This window comes from Macrobrachium rosenbergii, chromosome 3 (genome assembly GCF_040412425.1).
Source record: "Macrobrachium rosenbergii isolate ZJJX-2024 chromosome 3, ASM4041242v1, whole genome shotgun sequence".
Lineage (NCBI taxonomy): Eukaryota > Metazoa > Arthropoda > Malacostraca > Decapoda > Palaemonidae > Macrobrachium > Macrobrachium rosenbergii.
The window spans coordinates 54,372,192-54,385,178 of NC_089743.1; the positions used below are offsets into that span (position 1 = coordinate 54,372,192).

Here is a 12,987-nt window from a genome sequence, read left to right on the forward strand (position 1 = left end):
ATGCTGTTACCAGTGTGATTCTCTGAATAACATTGTTTTTTTTTATTATTTTGCTTTTTTTTAACTAGTTTTCTTGACTTTTGTTAGTTGCCTGTTAATTTTTACCATCTGGTTCACATACGCAGAGAAATGTATGTTACTGGTTAGCATCGTTTTCGTAATTATTGGTATTTCAACTTAGCAAGAAACAACCTGTCAGTGATATCTATCCATATTACAAATTGTTCTGTTCCAGACCTATGATACTCTTCTATATAAAATATATTCTTTTGGAAACTTGTACTTTTATTTGGATGATAATTTAGGCATCTTTGGAATGGTGTCATGGTTACACATCTAAATTTAAATTTAAGGACTTCATAGTACCTTAGTCTATGTACTATAAAACTTTACTTAGGGCAGGCATTTTATCATTTCATTTATTGGATTAGGTACTGTATTGCATTACAAGAAAGATTTCGGGCAAAAATGGTTAAAAGCCTTGTAATAATTGGTAGGCTTAATTATTAAATAAAAGATTTTTTATTCAAATCTTTCCCAGACGCGAAGCGAAGGAAAATAAACCACAATTACAGTAACAGACGTCATCGATAACTAATAATATCGAAAGTAGCAAGATTGTATGATCATAATTTAAAAATCCAATTGAATAATAAAAAACTTAACTACCTTTTTAACTTTTATTTGTAAGTCGATTATATACATATTAAATAAGCAACGTGTTACTCCACAGTTGTAGCATATTTAATCATGCTACGTAGGAATCCAATAATATCCTTAAGCGTATCCAACTTTTGGTGCATGTTGGTATCCCTGAGAAGGCTGATACTTGGGATACTGAGCCTCACCCTGGTAGCTGACTTGTGCCAGGTAACCGGAGTCGCCCTTGACGACATAATCCACCTTCTGGAGTCGACCGTCTGGGAGCTGCACATAGTAGCTGCCTTGGGTGTCGTATCCATTGCGACCTTCCTTGTGTCCGAAGTCGTTGCCGGAGTAGTCGTCCTTCACGGCATAGTTGAAGTTGTACTGAGCTGGGCCCTGGAAATTATACAGAAAATCATTGTAAATTTTATCATACGTAAATAAATCTTCTGCCCTAAACAGTTCTCAAGTCAGCCTTCCGTTATAACAAGAAAAGTAAGATAAATTTGAAATCTTTGTCTTTTAATCATATTACAAGATGAAGGATTTAAACTTACTGCTGGAGCCGGAGCATGGTAGGATGGAGCAGGAGCGCGATAGGATGGGACAAAGTCGGCTGAGGCTACAGCCATGACAGCCAAGAGGATGATTACCTGTATTATCCAAAATCATTATTAAGAATTTATGGTAATTCACTGTAATTAGTCTGGTTAAATATTTCAAAGGAATGACTCTCAGGATGAGGAGCACTATATTTCACTCTCCTAAGTGATATGGAATCATTACCATCTTATAATTAGTTAATAATGTTATATATATATATATATATATATATATATATATATATATATATATATATATATATATATATATATATATATATATATATATATATATATATATATACGTGTGTGTATGTGTTTGTGGCTATATGTAGGTATGTATTGGAGTAAATTAATTTTTAGCACTGCGAATAAACCCGAATGATAACATTATAGTGTTTATAACACATTACATTTCCTGTGGATAAGAACCAGTCAATCCATTATAATTATAAATAGCAAATTTCTTTATTACTGTAATTTGTGCCAAATTGTTATCATTTACAGTTAGTAAAATGAAAATATTTATAAGTTGTTCCAGAACCCAAGAAAGCAAAATAATAAATTTCCTTACTGCTAGAGCCATGTTGCTTGGGAACCTAGAAAGAAGGAACTGAGTGCAGTGGTTGGCAGCCAATCGGTTATATATACGATTTGAAGTAGGCCAACGAAACACCAGAGCCACGCCCCTGACTATCATGTTACCTGGTATAACTCACTTATTTGTGCTCATGGACAGACTGATAAACGAAGAAATTACGTCACCGATTACTAGTAAAACGGAAATATCAGAGAAACACTCAAATTTGAGTAACGAGTTGCCCTGGTCACTAGGGGTAACTTCAGGCATCCCTGAAGTAATATCTTTGGCTTGTCAAATTTTCCTCAGGTTCTTTGGTGTTTTCGAAAATTTTGGGTTGTTGTTATCTTATTTGGTTTTTTGCCAGGGCAGAAAAAGAATATTTTTTTTATCTACAGCTCATGGGGAAATATATAGATATATACAGTATCTAGTCATCCTTTGAAAAATATTATAATTTAGTTTTCTCCTTCTGAAATGAACTAAGAATTCTAAATACCAAATAAATTCTACACTTTTCTTTTCACTCTAGTGCATATGTTTCTAAATTTATATATATATATATATATATATATATATATATATATATATATATATATATATATATATATATATATATATATATATATATATATATATATATATATATATATATATATATATATATATATATATATATATATATATATATATATATATATATATATATATATATATATATATATATATATATATATATATATATATATATATATATATATATATATATATATATATATATATATATATATATATAATATATATATATATATATATATATATATATATATTTATATATATATATATATATATATATATATATATATATATATATATATATATATATATATATAATTATATATATATATCTCCATATATATATATATATATATATATATATACAATTATATATATATATCTCCACTGCTTCAGCCTCAGTAGCCTTTTGTCGGTGTCTCTTTATGTCAAAGTGTGTGTCACTCTCTTTTTTCCCTCTTTTCACTTTACTTCGTTCATCCTCAGACTAAGAGGAAAAGTGTTCATTTTATCGGCGTTGGGGTAAAATACTCAAAACCAGACAAAAATAAACTAATGCCTAACCAAGTTATCTTATTTCTGAAAATTTTGATTTCATAGCTAATCTACTATATTTCCCCAATTATATAGATATTCTTTACCTTGACATCTAACTATACAGAACACACGAACTGAGATAGGTCGCAGGTCAGGTAGTAAAAAGGGCTTTTACATTTCGCAATGTTTGTCGCAGTTTCGCTCTAGATCAGTGATTCTTAAACGGGGGGTGCACCCCCCTTGTGGGGCGCCAGAAGCTTCCAAGGGGGGCGCAAGCAGTGTTATCAAATGGTACCTATTATTTTTTTAATATGTGATGTTAATTACAAAATTGCCAAAAACGTTATTAATGCTTCCATATATTTTCTAATTATTATCTCAAAACATGCCAAGAATTCAAAATATAAGTCAATTTACTTTCAAATCTTGTTTATGAATTGTCTTTTATTGTTATCATAAGTATAATAGCATACAAATAGACAACATATTGTTTATAGATTATAGTTTGCAAAAATTTCAGTGGTAGGGGGCGTGGGGTCTATACATAATGCAGAGGGGGGCGCAAGGCAAAAGAGTTTAAGAACCACTGCTCTAGATATGAGTTATACCAAATGATGGAATATGACTAATATTTAATAAACTTCTAACGCACATATCCTCTCTCTCTCTCTCTCTCTCTCTCCCCTTATATATTGCATTCACGATTTTATATCAGTAAAGAGTCTCTTTGGCTTAGGCAACAATCATGGCCTATAACTGGAAAAAAGTCTGTTCATCAGCTGTCACCTCAGATCATTACAGTAATTTGCATCAAGCGAATGAAAGACATACATAGCATTTGCATTCATAAATAGTAGTGCTAGTTCTTCCATTATCTTGGAAAATTATAGACATACTTATCTAAAACTTCTTCGATGTGCTATGTATTGATCCAGCTAAATAAACTTATTTTGCTCATTATCTTACACATACGTTTTACCAAAAATCTAAATATCATTAGGAAATGTTTACCAGAGTATTTTTAATACGTGAATTTTATCAGAAGTCTTAGCTTAGAATAGTGTATTAGTCTGGAATGGATCCGGAATTCCAATGGGCCGATACAGAATGTATTTTACTAGTTAGCGTCGTTTTCCTAAGTATTAGTATTTCATCTTAGTCAGAAACAATCTGTCAGTGCTGTCTGTCCATGTTACTACAAATTGTTGTGTTCCAGATCTATGGTAGTCTTCTATATAAAATATAGTCTTTTGGAAACTTGTACTTTTATTTGGGTGATAATTTGGGTACTTTGTGATTGTGTCATAGTTACACCCCTAAATTTAAATTTAAGGACTTCATAGTTCCCTAATCTATGTACTATAAAACTTTACTTAGGGCAAGCATTCTATCTTTCCAAATGTTGGACTAGGTACTATACTGCATTGCAAGATATATTTTGGGCAAAAATGGTTAATTAGTTTTGTAACAATTGCTAAGTTTAATTTATTAAATAAATGATTTACTATTCAAATCTTTCCCAGAAGCAAAGTGAAGGAAAATACAACACAATCACGGTAATAGACGTAATCAATAAGTAATAATTTCGAAGTAGCAAGCTTTTATGACCATAATAATTTTAAAACCCAATTGGATTGTGAAAAAAAAAAAGAATTACCTTACTAACTTTTATTTATGAATCGATTATATACATAATAAATAAGCAACGTGTCACTCAACACTTGTAGCATATTTAATCATGACCTCTCAGTTATCCATTGCTGCGTAGGAATCCAGTAATATCCTTAAGCGTATCCTACTTTTGGTGCAGGTTGGTATACCTGAGAAGGCTGATACTTGGGATACTGAGCCTCACCCTGGTAGTTGACTTGTGCCAAGTAGCCAGAGTCGCCCTTGACAACGTAATCAACCTTCTGGAGTCGACCGTCGGGGAGCTGCACGTAGTAGCTGCCTTGGGTGTCGTATCCGTTGCGACCTTCCTTGTGTCCGAAGTCGTTGCCGGAGTAGTCATCCTTCACGGCGTAGTTGAAGTTGTACTGAGCTGGGCCCTGGAAATTATAGAGAAAATCATTGTAAATTTTTTCATTCAGATACAAACCTTTTGCTCTGAACAGTTCTCAAGTCAGCATACTTTATAGCAAGAAAAGTAAGATAAACCTGAAATCTTTGGTTTTTAATCATATCACACGATAAAGGATTCAAACTTACTGCGGAGCCGGAGCATGGTAGGATGGAGCAGGAGCACGATAGGATGGGATAGAGTCGGCTGCGGCAACAGCCATGACAGCCAAGAGGACGATTATCTGTAATAATCCAAAATCATTATTAAGAATTTAAAGGAATTCGCAGTAATTAGACTGGTTAAATATTGCAAAGAAATAACTTTCAGAATGAGGGGCACTTTTTTTCCATCTCAAGAGTGATATGGAATCAATACCACTATAAGAATTGGACCACCATAAGAATTGGTTAATGATGTTTATATATATATATATATATATATATATATATATATATATATATATATATATATATATATATATATATATATATATATATATAATATATATATATATATATATATATACATATAAACACTGTATGCATGTTTGTGTGCTATTGCCTATCAAGTTTCCTATTTCAGTTCTCCACTTTATAAAGCAATATTTTAATCCTGAACAGATTAAAATAATTTTTTAGCACTGCTAATAGACCTCAATGATTACATTTTAGTGTTAATTGCACTTATTACATTTCATGTGGATAAAAAGCGACGAATGTATTATACTTACAAATGGCAAATTTCTTCATTACTGTAATTTGTGACAAATTATTATCATTTACAGTTAATAAAATCAAAGTACTTATAAGTTCTTCCGGAAACCAAGAAAACAAATTGATATATTTCCTTACTGTTAGAGCCATGTTGCTTGGGAACCTGGAAAGAAGGAATTGAATGCAGTGGTTGGCTGCCAGTCAGTTATATATACAAATTAAAGTAGGCCAACGAAAAACCAGTGCCACGCCCCTGACTTTCCTGTTACCTGGTATAACTCAGTTATTTGTGCTCATGGACAGACTGACAAACGAAGGAATGACGTCATCTATTGCTTGGAAAACGGAAATATCAGAGAAACACTCAGATTTGAGTAATAAATTGCCCAGGTCACTAGGGGCAACTTCAGGCATCCCTGAAGCAATATCTCTGGCTTGGGCAAATATTCCTCAGGCTCTTTGGTGTTTTCCAAAAATTTGGTTTGGTTCTTATATCATTCGGTTTTTTGCCATTTTTTAGCCTCTCGTAAAGTTCAGAAAAAGAATATTTTTTTTATCTACAGCTCATCCTTTAAAGAATATTATAATTTAGTTTTCACCTCCCAAAATGAACTAAAAATTCTAAATACCAGATAAATTCCTATGCTGCTCTTTTCATTCTAGTGCATATGTGCTTTATATATATATATATATATATATATATATATATATATATATATATATATATATATATATATATATGTATGTATATCAACTGCTTCAGCCTTCATTTTACCCTTTTGTTGGCGTTTCTTTGTGTCAGTGTGTGTCTCTTATTTTCCCTCTTTTCCGTCTTTACTTCGTTCATCCTCTAAGAAGAGGAAAGGTATTCATTTCATTGGCTTTGGGGTAAAATACTCAAAACCAGACAAAAATAAACTAATGCCTGACCAAGTTATCTCATTTCTGAAAATCTTGATGTCATAGCTAATCTACTTATATTTCCTGAAATATATAGATATTCTTCCTTAACACCTAGCTATAGTGAACACTCGAACTGGAGGTAGGTCGCAGGTCAGACTCTACAAAGGAATTTTACATTTCACAATGTTTTGTCTCAGTTTCGCCCTAGTTATGACTTATAATATATCAAATGATGGAATATAACTAATATTTAATAAACTGCTATTGCACGTATCCTCTCTCTCTCTCTCTCTCTCTCTCTCTCTCTCTCTCTCTCTCTCTCTCTCTCTCTCTCTCTCTCTCTCTCTCTCTTTCTCTTCCCTTATATAATGTATTCACGATTTTATATCAGTAAAGAGTTTGTTTGACTTAGGCAACATTCATGGGCTGTAACTGAGAAAAAGTCTGTAGATCAGCTGTCACCTCAGACCATTAGAGTAATGATTGTGAATCAAGTGAACGAAAGAAATACATGATATTTGGACTTATAAACAATAGTGCTAACACTTCCATTATCTTGGAAAATTATAGACATACTTATCTAAAACTTCTTGCATATGGTATGCATTAATCCAGCTAAATAAATTTATTTTGCTCATTATCTTAGACATACGTATCACAAAAAAACTTAATATCAGTAGGAAATGTTTACCAGAGTATTTATGTAATATGTGAATTTTATCAGTAGGCATAGCTTAGAATAGTGTATAAGTCTGGAATGGATCTGGAATTCCTATGGGCCGATACAGACAGTATACTTACATGTATACTTCTCTCTTCCTCACTGTCTCCCAGCATTCTGAGATACGACCATGCTGTTACCAGTGTGATTCTCTGAATAACATTGTTTTTTTTTATTATTTTGCTTTTTTTTAACTAGTTTTCTTGACTTTTGTTAGTTGCCTGTTAATTTTTACCATCTGGTTCACATACGCAGAGAAATGTATGTTACTGGTTAGCATCGTTTTCCTAGTTATTGGTATATCAGTTTAGCAAGAAACAACCTGTCAGTGATATCTATCCATATTACAAATTGTTCTGTTCCAGACCTATGGTACTCTTCTATATAAAATATATTTTTTTGGAAACTTGTACTTTTATTTGGATGATAATTTAGGCATCTTTGGAATGGTGTCATGGTTAAAATTCTAAATTTAAATTTGAGGACTTCATAGTACCATAGTCTATGTACTATAAAACTTTACTTAGGGCAGGCATTCTATCATTTCAATTATTGGATTAGATACTGTACTGCATTACAAGAAAGATTTCGGGCAAAAATGGTTAATTAGCCTTGTAATAATTGGTAGGCTTATTTATTAAATAAATGTTTTTTTTTTATTGAAATCTTTCCCAGAAGGGAAGCGGAGGAAAATACACTACAATTACAGTAACAAACGTTATCGATAACTAATAATATCGAAATTAGCAAGCTTGTATGATCATAATTTTAAAATCCAATTGAATAATAAAAAAAATTGAATACCTTACTAACTTTTATTTGTAAGTCGATTATATACATATTAAATAAGCAACGTGTCACTCCACAGTTGTAGCATATTTAATCATGCTGCATAGGAATCCAATAATATCCTTAAGCGTATCCTACTTTTGGTGCAGGTTGGTATCCCTGAGAAGGCTGATACTTGGGATACTGAGCCTCACCCTGGTAGTTGACTTGTGCCAGGTAACCGGAGTCGCCCTTGACGACATAATCAACCTTCTGGAGTCGCCCGTCGGGGAGCTGCACATAGTAGCTGCCTTGGGTGTCGTATCCATTGCGACCTTCCTTGTGTCCGAAGTCGTTGCCGGAGAAGTCGTCCTTCACGGCGTAGTTGAAGTTGTACTGAGCTGGGCCCTGTGAATTATAGGGAAAATCATTGAAAATTTTATCATACAGACAAAAATCTTCTGCCCTAAACAGTTCTCAAGTCAGCCTTCCTTTATAACAAGAAAAGTAAGATAAATTTGAAATATTTGTTTTTAATCATATTACAAGATAAAGGTTTTAAACTTACTGCAGGAGCCGGAGCATGGTAGGATGGAGCAGGAGCGCGATAGGATGGGACAAAGTCGGCTGAGGCTACGGCCATGACGGCCAAGAGGATGATTACCTGTAATTATCCAAAATCATTATTAAGAATTTAAAGTAATTCACTGTAATTAGTCTGGGTAAATATTTCAAAGGAATGGCTCTCAGGATGAGAGGCACTGTATTTCAATCTCCTAAGTGATATGGAATCATTACCATCATAATAATTAGTTAATAATGTTTTATATATATATATATATATATATATATATATATATATATATATATATATATATATATATATATATATATATATATATATATATATATATATATATATATATATATATATATATATATATATATATATATACATATATATATATATACATATATAGATAGATAGATAGATAGATAGATATAGATATATATATATGTGTGTGTATTCATATGTAGGTATGTACTGAATTACAGATGTACAACATATATATATATATATATATATATATATATATATATATATATATATATATATATATATATATATATATATATATATATATACGTATACTGTTTGCATCTTTGTATGATATTGCCTATCAAGTTTCCTATTTCAGTTTTCAGCTTTTAAGGCAATAGTTTAATCATGAACAGAGTAAATTAATTTTTTAGCACTGCCAATAAACCCGAATGATTACATTTTAGTGTTAATAGCAAAAAATAGATTTCCTGTGGATAAGAACCATTCAATCCATTATAATTACAAATAGCAAATTTCTTTATTACTGTAATTTGTGCCAAATTCTTATCATTTACAGTTAGTAAAATGAAAATATTTATAACTTCTTCCAGAACCCAAGAAAGCAAAATAATAAATTTCCTTACTGTTAGAGCCATGTTGCTTGGTAACCTAGAAAGAAGGAACTGAGTGCAGTGGTTGGCAGCCAATAGGTTATATATACGATTTGAAGTAGGCCAACGAAACACCAGAGCCACGCCCCTGACTATCATGTTACCTGGTATAACTCACGTATTTGTGCTCATGGAGAGACTGATAAACGAAGAAATTACGTCACCGATTACTACAAAAACGGAAATATCAGAGAAACACTCAAATTTGAGCAACGAGTTGCCCTGGTCACTAGGGGTAACTTCAGGCATCCCTGAAGTAATATCTTTGGCTTGTCAAATTTTCCTCAGGTTCTTTGGTGTTTTCGAAAATTTTGGTTTGTTCTTATCTTATTTGGTTTTTTGCCATTTTTTATGTTTTCGAAAAGTGCAGAAAAAGAATATTTTTTTTTATCTACAGCTCATGGGAAAATATATAGATATATACAGTATCTATTCATCCTTTGAAAAATATTATAATTTAGTCTTCACCTCCTGAAATGAACTAAGAATTCTAAATACCAAATAAATTCCTACACTTTTCTTCTCAGTCTAGTGCATATGTGTTTAAATATATTATATATATATATATATATATATATATATATATATATATATATATATATATATATATATATATATATATATATATATATATATATATATATATATATATATATATATATATATATATATATATATATATATATATATATATATATATATATATATATATATATATATATATATCAACATGACTGATCAGAGAGGCAGACACTTTGCTATCCGTGTAGACATCCCGGGATTATATATGTAATCAACGGATAGGTTTGTTTAAAAAGCAAATGGGTGTTACAGACTAAATACACACAAAACAAAGCCACTACAACACCTTCTAAAAAAACATAACAAACATCTCACACCTCTCGAACTCTCGCCCTACCCGCGCAATAACTTCTCGCTGCTGGGAAGAAAGGGCGTTCGGGTCGGGTATGATACATGAAACATACGCTACCGGGGTCTATGCGATGTCAGGCAGGGCAGCCGATCGAGACTACAGGTCTACCCCAAAGCCAAATCAAAAAAGTCCTTCAAAAGAAGGCATCGTGCTTACCCCATACAAAAATGGGAAAAAAGCACGTTAAAAGAAGAAGAAGAAGAAGAAGAATATATATATATATATATATATATATATATATATATATATATATATATATATATATATATATATATATATATATATATATATATGTATATCTCAACTGCTTCAGCCTCCGTAGCCTTTTGTCGGTGTCTCTTTATGTCAAAGTGTGTGTCACTCTCTTTTTTCCCTCTTTTCACTTTACTTCGTTCATCCTCAGACTAAGAGGAAAAGTGTTCATTTTATCGGCGTTGGGGTAAAATACTCAAAACCAGAAAAAATTAACTAATGCCTAACCAAGTTATCTCATTTCTGAAAATCTTGATTTCATAGCTAATCCTCTATATTTCCCTAATTATATAGATATTCTTTACTTTGACATCTAGCTAGACTGAATACTCGAACTGAGATAGGTCGAAGGTCAGGCAGTAAAAAGGGCTTTTACATTTCGCAATGTTTGTTGCAGTTTCGCTCTAGATATGAGTTATATCAAATGATGGAATATAAATATTATTTAATAAACTTCTAATGCACATATCCTCTCTCTCTCTCTCTCTCTCTCTCTCTCTCTCTCTCTCTCTCTCTCTCTCTCTCTCTCTCTCTCTCTCTCTCTCTCCTTATATATTGTATTCACGATTTTATATCGGTAAATAGTCTCTTTGGCTTAGGCAACAATCATGACCTATAACTGGGAAAAAGTCTCTTGATCACCTGTCACCTCAGATCATTAGAGTAATTTGCATAAAGCGAATGAAAGAAATACATAGCATTTGCATTCATAAATAGTAGTGCTAGCTCTTCCATTATCTTGGAAAATTATAGACATACTTATCTAAAACTTCTTCGATGTGCTATGTATTGATCCAGCTAAATAAACTTATTTTGCTCATTATCTTAGACATACGTTTTACCAAAAATCTAAATATCATTAGGAAATGTTTACCAGAGTATTTATAATATGTGAATTTTATCAGTGTTCTTAGCTTAGAATAGTGTATCAGTCTGGAATGGATCCGGAATTCCGATACAGAATGTATTTTGCTGGTTAGCATCGTTTTCCTAATTATTAGTATTTCACCTTAGTCAGAAACAATCTGTCAGTGCTGTCTGACCATATTACTACAAATTGTTCTGTTCCAGATCTATGGTAGTCTTCTATATAAAATATAGTCTTTTGGAAAATTGTATTTTCATTTGGGTGATAATTTGGGTACTTTGGGATTGTGTCATAATTATACCCTTAAATTTAAATTTAAGGGCTTCATAGTTCCCTAATCTATGTACTATAAAACCTTACTTAGGGCAGGCATTCTATCTTTCCAAATGTTGGAGTAGGTACTATACTACATTACAAGAAATATTTTGGGCAAAAATGGTTAATTAGTCATGTAACAATTGCTAGGCTTATTTTATTAAATAAATGATTTTCTATTAAAATCTTCCCCAGAAGCAAAGCGAAGGAAAATACACCACAATACAGTAACAGACATAATCAATAAGTAATAATATCGAAGTAGCGAGCTTGTATGACCATAGTAACTTTAAAACCCAATTGGATAATGAAAAAAATGAACTACCTTACTAACATTTATTTGTAAATCGATTATGTACATAATAAATAAGCAACGAGTCACTCCACACTTGTAGCATATTCAATCATGACCTCTCAGTTATCCATTGCTGCGTAGAAATCCAGTAATATCCTTAAGCGTATCCTACTTTTGGTGCAGGTTGGTATCCTTGAGAAGGCTGATACCTGGGATACTGAGCCTCACCCTGGTAGTTGACTTGTGCCAAGTAACCAGAGTCGCCATTGACGACGTAATCAACCTTCTGGAGTCGACCGTCGGGGAGCTGCACGTAGTAGCTGCCTTGGGTGTCATATCCGTTGCGACCTTCCTCGTGTCCGAAGTCGTTGCCGGAGTAGTCGTCCTTCACGGCGTAGTTGAAGTTGTACTGAGCTGGGCCCTGGAAATTATAGAGAAAATCATAAAAAGTTTTATCATCTAGATACATTTATAGCAAAAAAGTAATAAAAACCTGAAATCTTTGCTTTTTAATCATATCATAAGATAAAGGATTTAAACTTACCGCGGGAGCCGGAGCATGGTAGGATGGAGCAGGAGCGCGATAGGATGGGACAGAGTCGGCTGTGGCAACAGCCATGACAGCCAAGAGGACGATTACCTGTAATAATCCAAAATCATTATTAAGAATTTAAAGGAACTCGCAGTAATTAGACTGGTTAAATATTGCAAAGAAATGACTC

At 32.2% G+C, this 12,987-nt stretch overlaps 2 protein-coding genes across 2 annotated transcripts; both read right to left on the bottom strand.

Moving 5' to 3' along the window:
• Positions 1 to 777: 777 nt before the first annotated feature.
• On the bottom strand, positions 778 to 9,586 carry LOC136851322 (uncharacterized). Its single transcript, XM_067125345.1, has 6 exons — positions 9,575 to 9,586; positions 8,676 to 8,771; positions 8,267 to 8,515; positions 4,740 to 4,988; positions 1,203 to 1,298; positions 778 to 1,041 (listed from the first exon to the last, which is right to left on the bottom strand). Exons 1-6 carry the CDS (start codon positions 9,584 to 9,586, stop codon positions 778 to 780), a joined length of 966 nt encoding a protein of 321 aa, XP_066981446.1.
• Positions 9,587 to 12,301: 2,715 nt separating this feature from the next.
• On the bottom strand, positions 12,302 to 12,987 carry LOC136855800 (cuticle protein 19.8-like). Its single transcript, XM_067133157.1, has 2 exons — positions 12,810 to 12,987; positions 12,302 to 12,686 (listed from the first exon to the last, which is right to left on the bottom strand). The coding sequence occupies exons 1-2, from the start codon at positions 12,882 to 12,884 to the stop codon at positions 12,423 to 12,425; spliced, it is 339 nt and encodes a 112-aa protein (XP_066989258.1). The 5' UTR covers positions 12,885 to 12,987; the 3' UTR covers positions 12,302 to 12,422.

Excerpts from the sequence above, each read along its gene's own strand:
- LOC136851322 (XM_067125345.1), bottom strand. Across the intron at positions 4,989-8,266 it reads GATACCAACCTGCACCAAAA|GGCCCAGCTCAGTACAACTT; the intron begins GTAGGATACGCT and ends TATAATTTCCAG. Across the intron at positions 1,042-1,202 it reads ACCATGCTCCGGCTCCAGCA|GGCCCAGCTCAGTACAACTT; the intron begins GTAAGTTTAAAT and ends TATAATTTCCAG.
- LOC136855800 (XM_067133157.1), bottom strand. The coding sequence starts at position 12,884 with ATGGCTGTTGCCACAGCCGACTCTGTCCCATCCTATCGCGCTCCTGCT. Across the intron at positions 12,687-12,809 it reads ACCATGCTCCGGCTCCCGCG|GGCCCAGCTCAGTACAACTT; the intron begins GTAAGTTTAAAT and ends TATAATTTCCAG.